We start from the raw sequence: 12368 nt of genomic DNA, 5'->3' as shown, positions 1-12368 counted from the left end.
CCGCCCGCCCGCCTGCTTGCTCGCCCGCCTGAGATACTCCAGGACAATGGCTAGTGTTTGCAGCCTCGGCACACAAAGCAGGGGGAGGCAGAGGTGGGGCGAAGAGGGTGAAAGGGAGAATAAAATCTTCCTCTCTAATCTGCAGAGGTCAATGCTGAGTAATACCGGGCCGGAATGCAGCACCCGCCCCTCCTCGTGTCAACAAAGTGTTAGCCAAGGCAAGCAGGTTTAAAATCTGTCCCCCTGTTCACAGCAGGCGTGGCATTTTTCAGCACCGTTTCTCCTCCTTTCTCACGTTTCCTTGTGCCCAGACAGGGCCCCAGTTACATTGATTACCACCCTCTCCAGGCTCAGAATTTTCTCTTGGGCCAAGGCCATAGAGGGTACAAGGAAGAACGCAGAGCACTTCAGTGACAGCCATAAATACTACACGAGCAGGGATTTCTGCAAGGGGAAGGCTGAGAACTCTGCCAAAACGTCTTGAACTTCAGTCCGAGAGAACAATCATGTCAAGGGGCTGAAGATTTTCGCTATTTCTGCCATATCTCCACTCCTTGCTCTTCCTTTGTATTAAATCTAAAGTAATACATGGATGTTCCTGAGATGGGCAGACCCCAAGCAGTAGAAAACGGAAACTCTGTTGAGCTGCCTAGGCTCTAGATAAACGGTGGCTGGGATATGTCCCCCGCCTCCCTCCCGGTATTTTAGCTTCCTCTGTGCTTCCCGGCAAGCAGAGTGCAGGCTCCACTGAACAGGAGCACCACCCCTGGCCTTGCCCCAGTGCAAACTAGTCACAAATCCCCCTGAACAGAATTCTTAGAGCTGCCAGAAGGCAGAAGGGTAAGGGAGCACTACAGTTTCCTCACCTTCTGTGTTTAGTGGGAATTTATACTTTAAAACTGCAAAAGAGTCGATCTATTCATGACAGAAAGTCAGGTTTGGAAACACTGTCCACCTTCTTACCCACGTCTTTGGTCCTGACCAACCTTGCTAGGTTTCCACTCCTCTTCCTTGGGAATGGAATGAGTCCTCTTATCTATATGATACACATCCTGTACCTTCTACAACACCCTAGTGTCAGGCCAACACCTATGGGGTCAATTTAGAGCTACAACCATGGGGCCTGAAGATGAAATTCTCACCAAATCATATAGAATGAATGATTTAAAGAAGCAGGCTCCCTTTAAAAGGCAATTACTGCAGATTAGCTTGTTGACAGTTTTAAATTATAGCTCTGTGCAATGGCCTGCAGTTTTTAAAATTGTATCTTTTCAGTCCTGTTCTCTCACAAAAAGATAAAAATTTAAAAAATTTTTCGACCGTGAAGCAACTCACAAGGAAAAAGGATTTGGGAGACTAAATGACTTCAGGCCACCTAAGCTTCCTTCATTGGGTTAAAGGATGAAGCTCCAGGGACCCGGGGCTCCGCCCCTTTAATTAGGCAGCAGGAGAATACCTGGCTGGGAGCTGAAGCCCGTTTTCAGCAAGCCAAGGTTTGGAGACCAAAGCGAACTGGAAGTAATGTTTGGGCTTGTGTATACACGTGTACACAAGTGGTGTACATTTATGTGTAACCATACAGACACAGACGGTGTAGGTGTGCTTGGGGAATCAAGGGAGACTGTGAGCGCACTGAACCTTGCTGCAAAGGAGCAGAGCACAGCACAAGCAAATTGCGTACAAAACACTTCATTTAACTGCAGGCAAACACTACCACCACCCCCGTAGCTACCACCGTTGTTGTGGCCGCCGGCACACAGGCTGGCTTAACCGGGCGCCTGCCTACCCGAGCCGGGCAGAGGAGTACCTGCCATTTGCAGTGGCCGCGCTGGATGCAGGGGACTAAGCGGGTCGCCAGCGCCCAGACTGGCCCTCTCCACCACATCGTGGTCTGCTCGGCAGAAGAGACCGTCCTCCCGAAGCGCAAATTCGTCCCCAGGGATGAGCTGGCGGCTGCAGGCCACACAGCGGAAACACTCGATGTGATACACCTTGGAGCGGGCACGCATCACGAAGTCGTTCTTGCTGAAGCCGATGCTGCACTTGGCGCATTTGATCCCGTACAACCTGTGCGTGGAGGGGGGGGGGGAGACGGCCCAGAGCGGGGAGAGAAGCACAGGAAGAGGGGGTCACTTCAGGCGGGCACTTCCCTGGCCCAAGATCCCGGGCAAGATGCCCCAAGTAAACAGCATTTCCAAACAGAAGTTGGGAACAGAAGGACAGAAATGAAACCCTGCTCTCTCCCTCCCAGTCTCTCTTCCTTCCCCCATCTCTCTTTTCCCCTTCCTCCCTCCTCCCTTTCCTTTACTCCCGTTTCCTTTCCGATGAACCTCTGTCTCAGGCGGTAACTCTTAGTTCAAAACACCTAGCCTGTACCACAGAAAATGTATTGGATTCCAGACTCGGGCTGCTGCTCTAGCCATCAGTCCCAGGTTGATGTTGCAGATCTTCGCAGGAGGGAAGCCAGAAAGACTCTGGTGGCCACCGACACCCACACTTTCACTTCCCTATCCCCCAAATTCTGCTGCTAGAAATGTCTAAAACTGCAACACAAAGTCCTCCTTCCAAGAAAAAGGAGGTAGGAGAAGAGGATTGTCACCCCACTCGGTTTGCAAACACTCACAAATAAACAAGCAGAATAACAAAATGAAACCTCTGAGCATTTCCATATCTCCTTTTGCACAAGTACTTTCCAGTTTTTCTCCAACTATAGACTTTCTTCAGGCAGCAATGTTAACAGAACATTTCCTCTTCATTCTTCCTTGTATTATTATTATTTTTTAAAAAATCTGTGTCTGTTCCCTCAATCTTTTTCAAGTTGTTAAATCATCTACCTCTATTTCAATTTTCTTGAAAACCATGACCAGACTGAAAAAATGCAAAGACCCACTTCTCAGGTCTTTCTCACTGCTGGCCTTTCTTACCAAGGGACAATCTTTATAGGTTCCATCTAGGCTGCACTTCCCTGGCCCCTTCTCCATCTTTCAGGAATAACAGAAGCTGGGGCATTCCTACAAACATGAAGAATGGAAGAGAGAGGACAAGATCCACACAACAGGAGGACGCATACTGCTTCTCCAAGGAGAGATGTGGAAATCTAACTGTTCAGTCTGTTCTGCTTTTACAACTACAAGATTACACATACACACACACACACAGAGCGAGAGAGAGAGAGAGAGAGAGAGAGAGAGAGAGTTGAGAGAGAGTGGAGAGAAGGTAAAAATGATTAGGTCCTTCTACAAATGTGTATATCCAGAAGTAGGCACATGCAAACCTGTGTGCAATTGAGCAAAATACTATTTCCACAGGAGTAAAGATACCCCTGAAGTGGACTCTCCTTCTCTAGAATCTGGTGTTTACACACCAATCTAGTAAACCATGAAAACGCTCATTTGTCAGAGGTTAGAAGGTGGATTCAAAAGTTTTTCCTCCCTCCGCCTACTCAATGTGAGATCTTCCATTTCATAGGGTGAAGACTTGACTTTGGCGGTGACCAAACAATTTAGAAAATCCCTCCCCCTTCCTGTACCCCGACTTCCCTTACTTCCTTTCACTCCCTCTCTAAAGTATTAACCTCCCCCAACCAGGTTAATTTTATCTACCAAGATTATCCTCTCCGTGTCATGATTTATAAAAAAGAAGAAGAAAAAAATGCTGGATACTAAGTGAGCAGGAGCAAACTGTGACTGTATATTAAATCTTAATTAAACTTTAATAAAAGTTCTCAAGCTTCAGAAATCATTTGCCTTACAAAAGCTAATTAATTATTTGTTAATAGCCATCAGACATTTAAAAAGTGATATTTTGCTATTTAACATAATAATGATGGTGATACCTCTTCTGTTTGTTAATAAAACAAATACAATTTTCTTTAGAAACTCTACTGGCTTTCTAAGGCAGAAAACAAAGTTTCTGATATATACACACAAGTCAGAGAAAACTTGAGATTAGCAAAGCCTGATGCAGAATAAATTGGAGGAAAAAAAAAAAAAAAAAAAACCTCTCCAAAACAACAAAACCAAACTCAGAAAGTTCCCATGTGGTTTTAGTCTTGTCAATTTGGACAATTCGCTCATTTTATCAGTTACCAGATTTTAATGTGAGAAAGGAAGCTGTTCAATTATCTAAATATACCAATTGTTCGTAGACAGATGATGGGCAATTTGATCTGCTTTAATTCATCAGCTCAGATAAGATAAGAAAGAAGAGACAGTTAGATGTCACCAAAGGGTTAATATTTAAAAAGATTAAGTTTCCGGTGTTTTCTGCAAGGAATATTTAGGTTGGTTTTAAATTTTTCTCAGAAGGAGGTCTTACTCAAAAAATAAAAGGAGCAATACCTGTGCTCGCTCTTTCAAAGCACATTTCTAAACATGCTTCGGTCAAACTTTTATTTCACCTATTGCATTGATGTCACCAAAAAATTTGTTTAAGTTACTAATTTTAAAAAGGACTAAAACAAACAGAACACTGCACTATACAATAAAAGTCGACCCTATTTTAAAGTTAAAAACCCAAACTTCTCCATCTTTTAAAAATTTTGTTTTGTAAGGGGGAGGGTGAAAGAAGAAAATAATTTGTGCATCATAAATTCCAAGAGTAATTAAACAAGCCTCAATACCCCAGAATTATGAATACCACTCTTAAGGGTTTTTGTTTTTCTCCACTAAAAAATGAAATGAACAGCATAGCTTGATTTTTGTAACACATGTACAGGGTAACTTTGGCTTGCATGACTCCACAGAGGCAAACTTCACAAAAAGACAAAGCCACACCAAATAATACATAAAGAGTGGGGAGAGTAAGGGAAATCTCACAAAATTAAGGAAGAAGTGTAAATGCCATACCTGATATAATCTCTTTTACAGTAGGTTTTCCCATCCCTAACAAAGCATGTACAGCTCTCGTCCAAATACTGATTACACTCCGCACATTTCAAACATGCCGCATGCCATTCCAAATCCGGAGAAACCCTCAGAATATACTGATCGTGAATCTGATTGCCGCAACCAACACATAGGGAAATCAGACGTTTTTCTGAAATGAAAATAAATACATGATTGACTAACCGTTTACTTCCTACAGAGATAAACACACTTTTAGTGTCGTTCTCTTATAGGGCGTACTCTGGGAGGTTTTTTTTTTTTTTCCTTTTTTTTTTTTTTTTTTTTTTAAGAGTGTTGCACTTTGGGATGGTAATTGAAGTGTGCCATCAAAACCTTGACTCATTTTTAAAGGAGGTGGAATATATGTAAAATGCAGATTGGAATAGTCTACATTTGTACGCCTAGCACGCAATCAAACCCGCTTATTTTGTATTTCTTTTTATCCCCCTCCTTCCTCTTTGCTATAATCATTGGGAAAGATTATGGATAAGTCAAGTCAAAGAAAAGGTTTTGACTAGAAGCGTTAAGTGAATGCAGGGATGTCTATATTTTCCATGAAGCACGCTCTTAAATAGCACATAGGACTGGATATTGTTAGTAAGAGCAGGCATAAATACAGTTGTCACTCTTTTGCAAGTCTAATGCTAATTCACATCTCTGGGTATTGACTGTGCAGGCAGACCTTTGCAACATAATAACCTTCTCGGAGAGCTCAGGATTCCCCAGGAGGAAATCACTGCTTAGCACCAGAAAGCTAGGGTTTTGGAGGGTACACAGGCGAATTCAAACACAAGGTACGATCAGTTTCCCGAAGATAAGAACCGACAGTAAGCATGCAGGCGCGGCGGCAACAAGAAAAAGCCACCTTTTCTCTTTCTCCAGGCAATGACTCCAACTCCAAAGAGCCCTTGGCACCTCAGCCGGTGCCTGAGAGAGAACCCCGCACAAGAACAGCACACCGAGCCCCACAAGGTAAAATAGCCTCTTACTTTTTGGTGGATCTCCCATGTCTCCCATATCTGTAAGAGGGAGTAATGTCCACAGTGAAATGGTGGTTGTACAGTTGGTGAACAGCCCACAGAGAGGATGCTGGAGCTGTGGCTAAGTGGGAAATAGTGGCCCCTGGGATTGCCAAAGCTGAAAGAGCCGCTGCTCGGCTGCGCAGCGCCCTCGCGGATCTGGGAGTCCAATTTAAGCCGGCGAAGTTGGTGGAGCGGAGGCGCTGCGGCGGCGGCGGACTCGGCGCGGCTCGGGCACCTCTCTTCCTTATCTCTTACTCAAACTTCTCTGCTCCAACTCAGCTCCATCGCCATTGGTCTGACGCAGCGCGCGGGGACGTCAGGCGAGCGCCGCGCCCATTGGCTGCAGGGCGCGCGGCGCAGCTGTTCTGATTATCATATTTCAGTCTCGGCGCCGCTGTGCGCCACTGACCGCTCGGCGAGCTCGCGGGAGAGGATTAGGGCTCCCGAGGCAACTTGCTCCGGGCTCAGCCCGTTCTCCCCCGATGCTCGGGCTGCCGGGCTGTTCTGGCTCTGGCCTCCTTCTCCTTCTCCTCCACTTCCTTCTGCCCCCTCCCGCGTTCCTTCCCGGCCGTGCCGTCTGCGCCCTCGCCTCCTGTCGCGCTACTCCTCCGCCCTCCGCTCCTGGGGTCCCCGCGGTCCGAATGGCAGCGTTGCGCGCGGGGCTCACTTTCTGCCGCTCGTGGCGAGTGGCTGGTGGGTAGGTCTACCTGTTGACGAGGTCCCTCCCGGGCTCTAGGAAACGGGGGGAACTTGGAGCAGGCCGCTTATCTTGGTTTGGTCCCACGCCGTGGCGCACATCCCCAGGGCCTAGCCCTCCTTGGCTGCTCGGGAGGGTGAGTTCCCTCCAGAACTGGCTGCGCTCGGCGCGCTAGGGGAAGAAGAGTTGGGAATGGGATGATTAAACCCAGAGGAACTGTTTCCTGACTGCTACACCGTAACTCCGTCTTCCCCGACCTCAGATATCTAAAAACGTGGGGTGGGAGGAAAAGCGCTTCTTGCTGTTGCGGACAATCAGGTTGGAACGCACCGGTAAAACGAAGTTGACTCCGCGGACTGAATTTTTGTCTTTCAGACCCGCGACGTCTGCTTATCAGTTTAACTCTAGAATTGAAGTTCACTAACACGAAGCCAAAGAGCGAAATGATCTTTAAGTAGTCTAAAGTTCGTAAGGTTTTTATATACTGTCCAATTCCTCTCTCTGCTGGTCTCCTGCCCTTTGTTTTTAAGCAGACTTGTGCAGCTAGCTGTGGTGTTTTGATAATTATAAGGACAAGTCTCCATGACTGGAGATTTTTAAACAATGCATTAGTGTAAGGGCGCGAGTAGGGAGGGATTCTATTACAGAACAGTGGAAGATCTGTTTCACGTCCCTAGGCGTTGATATGTAATAATTTTCTCTCAGGAAGCTACTTGGAGAGAGAAGATTGTTGGGTGCAACTCGCCGGTAACCTTTTTCAATCATTCTTACATGTTCCCATCATCTCGTACAGTCTGCCAAAGACAAAGTCACAGGAAGGCCACGAAGAACCCCCGCGCTTCCCCCGAAGCGTCTAAAAAGCCATTTCTTATCTAATGGGACTGCCAGTTTTATCTCAAAAGGCCTACAGACACAAACCATAGTAGGCTTAATTTCGGTGTCTTGTTGCCGTGAGAGGACCCGGTGTGTTAGGAAACTCCTTTCTTTGTATCTTTCGCAAAATCTACCCCTTGATAAGAGCTGTTAAGTCCTGGCCGGTCGCATTGGCTGGGCATGAACGGGTAATGCCTCTCTGAAGCGGAAAGGGAATCTAAGATGCGAAAGTTTCCTCTTGACCTAGCTGAGGCTTTCTTCCCCAGGAACTCGTTTTGATTTATTTTGCTTTTTCTCAAGGAGAATTTCAAATTGGATCTCTCTTCCCTTCATTTTTATTATAAGTTATTTTGTAGCACGTGTATGAAAGCGAAAGTTGAATAGACCTAGGCTGATAAGTTTACCAGTTGTGGTTTTTTTTTTTTTTTTTTTGGTCTGTTTCTAGTCTCTGGTATTAAATGTATGGAGCCTTTTGTCAGGCTGCTTTTGCAAAGCTGATGCTGATAATCTCAACACGAAGCAAATCTTCCCAGTATTCGGGCATGTTTCCCATATAGATAAACATGTTGACCCTAGTAAAAAAAGATAACCACCACAATGCCAGAAAATGGAGAGTTTTACCCAGTCATATTCTATCATGCCACGTTTATAAGATGTAATTAAACACCAGAAGCTACCAGAAGCCTGATGACTTACATTTGAGGTCCACAAAGCACCCTCACTATCCATCTTCCTTCAAACCAGCCCCCACCTCCCACGCGTAGTGTGGTATTTTAACTCCCTAAACCAATAAGCTATTGCATTACAAAGAATTATTGCAGATGATAGCAATTCCAAGTAGAAAAACTGGCATGTGGCTTGGGGGAAACCTTTAGTAACAGGCAATTTCACCTTAATGGTGAAGACAACATTTTCCTCTTTTCATTCTGCACCATTGTTGTAAACAAGTATTTTCTTAGTAAGTTCCTAAACTGATAGAAGTAAGACGCATGGTGAAGATACCTGCATTAAAAGGAGACGTTTGAGGGACCCCCACCATGATGGACATGCTCTGAAGTTCAGTGCATGTATCATGATACATTTTACATTAAAATCCAAGTTAGAATAGCAGGCTTTGTAGTTTCACCTCACCTTGAAGTTCTAAATTGATCATGGACTATTCTCATTTCCTCAGCTGATTGCTGTATGTGGATTTAGTACATCAAATATATCTGTAAAATTTTGTTTTCAAGAGAATACATAAAACTGATTAGCAATTTTTCCTTAATACTTGATTACAGGAGCGACCTCTTGTGTTCAAAGGGGGGATTAGACCCTCTCCTCTCAAAAATGGACTCGTTTTGACCTTTGTATATTGTTAGGTCGAAAATATATCCTTGAAAACGGCAATAGTGTGAATCTCTGGTTTGAGTTCCTTTACTGAGAAAAAGAGGAGTATGAATAGTTATTATGTATAGTCTCCATCACCTCCAGGCTGCCTCAATATATCCGACAGTGTCTTTCAATATAAAAGGGATACTGAAACGTAAGTTCCTCTGGAGTCTGTGGTATCTGCCCATGTGCACTTGTATACAACTTCCAAAATGTGGCTGTTAACACCCAACCTCCTGGTGGGCTCTTAGACCTGTGTTTTTGTATACTGTTGCTTTCTCTGCTTTAATTACAATTTAAACATTCCACATCAAACTTAATGTCAGATACAGATTCCTGAACAAACATCATGCTCCCAAGTTACACTTCAAAAATCTGAATAGGTTTTAATTCCAATTGAAAGGTAAAATTACACATTTAGCATTTATTGATCTCCCAATAACCTCTGGCAGATATAAATGAATTTTAAGTTGATTCTTTGGGAAGTCACAAACAGACAGCTTATTCCTTCTCATCTAACCAAGATTGGGAAGGGAAGAGGGGCTTTGATCAGCTTTCCAATGAAGGTATAAATTTGGGAATTTGTTCCCAGAGAGATGATGCTATATGTTTAGCTCACATCAGAATCAGGTTTGAAAGAGTAGAATAACAGTTACACTGCTACTTTCACTGAGTAAAGTATTCAGATGAAAATATATATATACCTGAAGGGTTTATATTTTCTGATGTCCACAATCATATATAGTTTGGGGGCCAAAGTGAAACAGGAACATTTTATTTACCTCTAAAAATGGATATTGAGTAGATGCATATGTATCCCTTTTCCCGTTTTTATCTTTTATGTGTAGTCTGTAGTCATGTAGAATAAGGCTATATAAGTCCTCAGTATCTTTAAGCATGTCCAAGGGTCAGATAAAATTATGTGCTTTTTTAAAGGAGTTACGATTAACTGTATTCCACTGGGAACGGGGTGTGGGTGTTTAGAACCAATTTGCCTCTCTTCCCGTTGTTGGTGGTGGCTTATTGAGGAACAATCAAGAGACTCTGTGCTCTAATTTCGAGAAAAGGAAGAGATACCACTGAGTATGAAATGATTATCTCTTTTTCTTTCCTTTTACTTAAAAAAATACTAAGCAGTGATAATAAAGGCAGTTGTTAACAACAACAACAAACCTTTAGTTGTGATTCTTATTTTGATGCCTAGGACTCCTGCTGCGATTGTGATTTTGTTGAGTGTCAGTTGCTTTATTAACCAGTTAAAACAGTCTGGGTGAATTAGCAAGAATTTTCTCTGCACACAGAGCTTCCTAGCCTTACTTTCTGGGTTCAGGTTGTTGTTTCTGACACCAGCGTTCCTGGTATTTCTTGGCAGATGACAAGCCAGAAGGCACTGTTCTTGTGCGGTCTGTTGCTCGGTTCTCAGCCGAGATAGAATTTCATGCTCCCAGCATCGCATCGGGGCAGCTGCGAAGCCACAAACCTCAGTTCAGTCCTGAGCCTGCGATGGTCTGCAGCTGATTGCAGGGAGGAGTTCGGCCGAGCGAGGACGGAAATTTGGATTCTCCCTTTAAAATTGTGCTTCTGAAAGTATTTGCTATGACTTACCAAAAGCGGCCAGCAGTGTCAAGTGAAACCTTTTTCTTGCTTCCCCCTGCCCCCTAGAACTCCTAAGTGACCAGGAAAGACGATTTTTAACCGAGTTCTGCTGCGTGGAGCCCAGGTTGGTGCTAGTGAGTGCAGTGTGCTGACCCAAGTTGTGGTGGGCCAAGGACACGCTGACCCGTACATCTGGCAAAGCCTTCATTAAATGTATCAGATTCTCGCGGAAGTGGTTGCAGTCCGGAGAGTGAAATAGTTATCTCTCAAGTCCTGAGCGGTTCAGCTGAAATCTACATTTGCACTGAATCTAGCAAAACACTCGTGGGTCCGCCTGAGATCTCGGGAAACGTGGAGCAAGTTACCTCCATCTAGTTGATCATTCTTTCTGAAAGGACGGACACCATTTCCCCCACTGCAATCCTGTCCAACGGGCAGCTCAGAGTTTAGCTTTAGCGCCAAAGGGTTGATTTCCCCCACCCGCTGGAGATTTACTGGGGACAAGCGGGGGAGGGGAGGCGAAGGTACCTTGGAGGAGGTCAAGTGGGGGAGGAGGTGGAGCAGCAGAAAATTACCAGCCAAGCAGGGGAGGGAGTTGGAAGCCCGGAAATCTACCAGGATGCCTCAAGTAACCTTCCTTTAAGTCTCAGAATTCAGCGCTCGAAAAACAGCCTCATAAGGTGTCCTGGAAAGGAGTCCTCGGGTGGGCTGCGGAGGTGATGTCAAGAGTTACAGCTACTTTGTGAATTAAACTGACGGCTAAGGCATGTCGGGACAGTTTAGTGTAAGCTGAATGGTGCGTGGACGGGGGCTACTTTTAAAAAAAGGTGGGGGGCAATCATTGCTGGCAACTACCAGTATATTCTGCGCGTAATAGTAGTTTGGAAGCTGAGGAAAAACCCCTGAAATCCCAGTAAGTGCCCAGTCAGTTCGAGAGAGATTTTAGGGGCAATTGTGAAGGTCGCTCTCTGCTCCCACTCCGTGGAGAGGAACAAGCGTGTGAACTCTGGCGCGGGTGTGTTTAGAATTATCTACGACTTAAGATCCATGCTGTTAAAACTCATCATTTCTTTGTGACTTCACATTGAGAGAAGAATTTGCCCTGCCTCCCTACCTGCTAAAGGCCGACTGAGAAAAGAAAAGGGGCCCAGGAGACGACCCCTTTCAGAAAGAACGTCAGTTCATCAACTCGACTGAGTTGTTCACTTGCTCCCTAAAAGGTCAACAATGCCTTCCCTTCCCAGCCTCACCGCACGGAGATCAATCGCTGTACCCCAGGTAGCCTCTTGTTCAGGGCTCAGGAACTCCTGTCTTAAGATCCTTCTGGGGCTCAGAAACTCTGCTGTATGTTGTTTCAAAGAACCCGACCTGTCTGCTTTCAAGCACACACGTCGCTGGAAATTTAACCTAGCCTGAGTCCAGGGATGAGCGAAGCGCTAAACAGAGACCCCAACAGTCTCTTTGGCCCCCGCCGTTTTGCAATTTGCCAGCCTTCTAGCTAGATAGCCCCCTAAGTCAGCGTTGCGAGTGAAAGGGAATTTTTCTATTTCATCTTCCCATTGACCGAAGCAGAAAAATTGAACCGAATCCACGCCCCTTGTCCTGACTCCTGCTAGAGGAAAGGAGAAAATCATCCCGCAGGTCTCTTTCAGTCCCTGGATGGCGAGCGCAACCCCTGAGAGGCCACACTTAGTTCCCTATTGTGAATATCTCGCTGCTCACGTTCGCGACCAGGGCCCCTGATGGCCTTGGTTTCCCGTAGGGACGCGAAAGAAGAGGTGAATCCGATCGCTGGCCTAGAGGATAGTGATCAGAAAACCCAAGGATTACTAAACAAGGGGCGGCGGTGTCCCTTCCTTATGGGGTTGGAGTGTGGGGGAGCTGGGGTAGGCTGCAAGACCCTCCAGCCTCCTGGATGCAAAG

General features: G+C 45.4%; 1 protein-coding gene and 1 long non-coding RNA gene across 3 annotated transcripts in view; one reads left to right on the top strand and one right to left on the bottom strand.

Annotated features, from left to right (window-relative positions):
• Positions 1-6784, bottom strand: part of ISL1 (ISL LIM homeobox 1) — an 11920-nt gene extending 5136 nt beyond the window's left edge. The window contains exons 1-3 of one of the 2 annotated variants that reach the window (XM_011939340.1): positions 5876-6784; positions 4848-5037; positions 1808-2067 (exon numbers count right to left, since the gene is read on the bottom strand). In XM_011939340.1, coding sequence (XP_011794730.1) covers positions 1808-2067; positions 4848-5037; positions 5876-5903 — 478 coding nt within the window. In that variant the 5' untranslated portion in view covers positions 5904-6784. Of the gene's footprint in view, positions 1-1807; positions 2068-2924; positions 3090-4847; positions 5038-5875 lie in introns of those variants that run through there. The other variant, XM_011939341.1, reaches the window with a different exon arrangement.
• On the top strand, positions 6249-11703 carry LOC105509849. The gene is made up of 2 exons (XR_001001487.1): positions 6249-6601; positions 10512-11703. It is a non-coding gene; the product is annotated as an uncharacterized LOC105509849 (long non-coding RNA).
• The last annotated feature ends 665 nt before the right edge of the window (positions 11704-12368 follow it).

Source organism: Colobus angolensis, unplaced genomic scaffold (assembly GCF_000951035.1).
Source record: "Colobus angolensis palliatus isolate OR3802 unplaced genomic scaffold, Cang.pa_1.0 Scaffold180, whole genome shotgun sequence".
Classification (NCBI taxonomy): domain Eukaryota; kingdom Metazoa; phylum Chordata; class Mammalia; order Primates; family Cercopithecidae; genus Colobus; species Colobus angolensis.
Note: the sequence above shows the minus strand (reverse complement) of the source record. Positions and strands in the feature narration are given on the sequence as shown.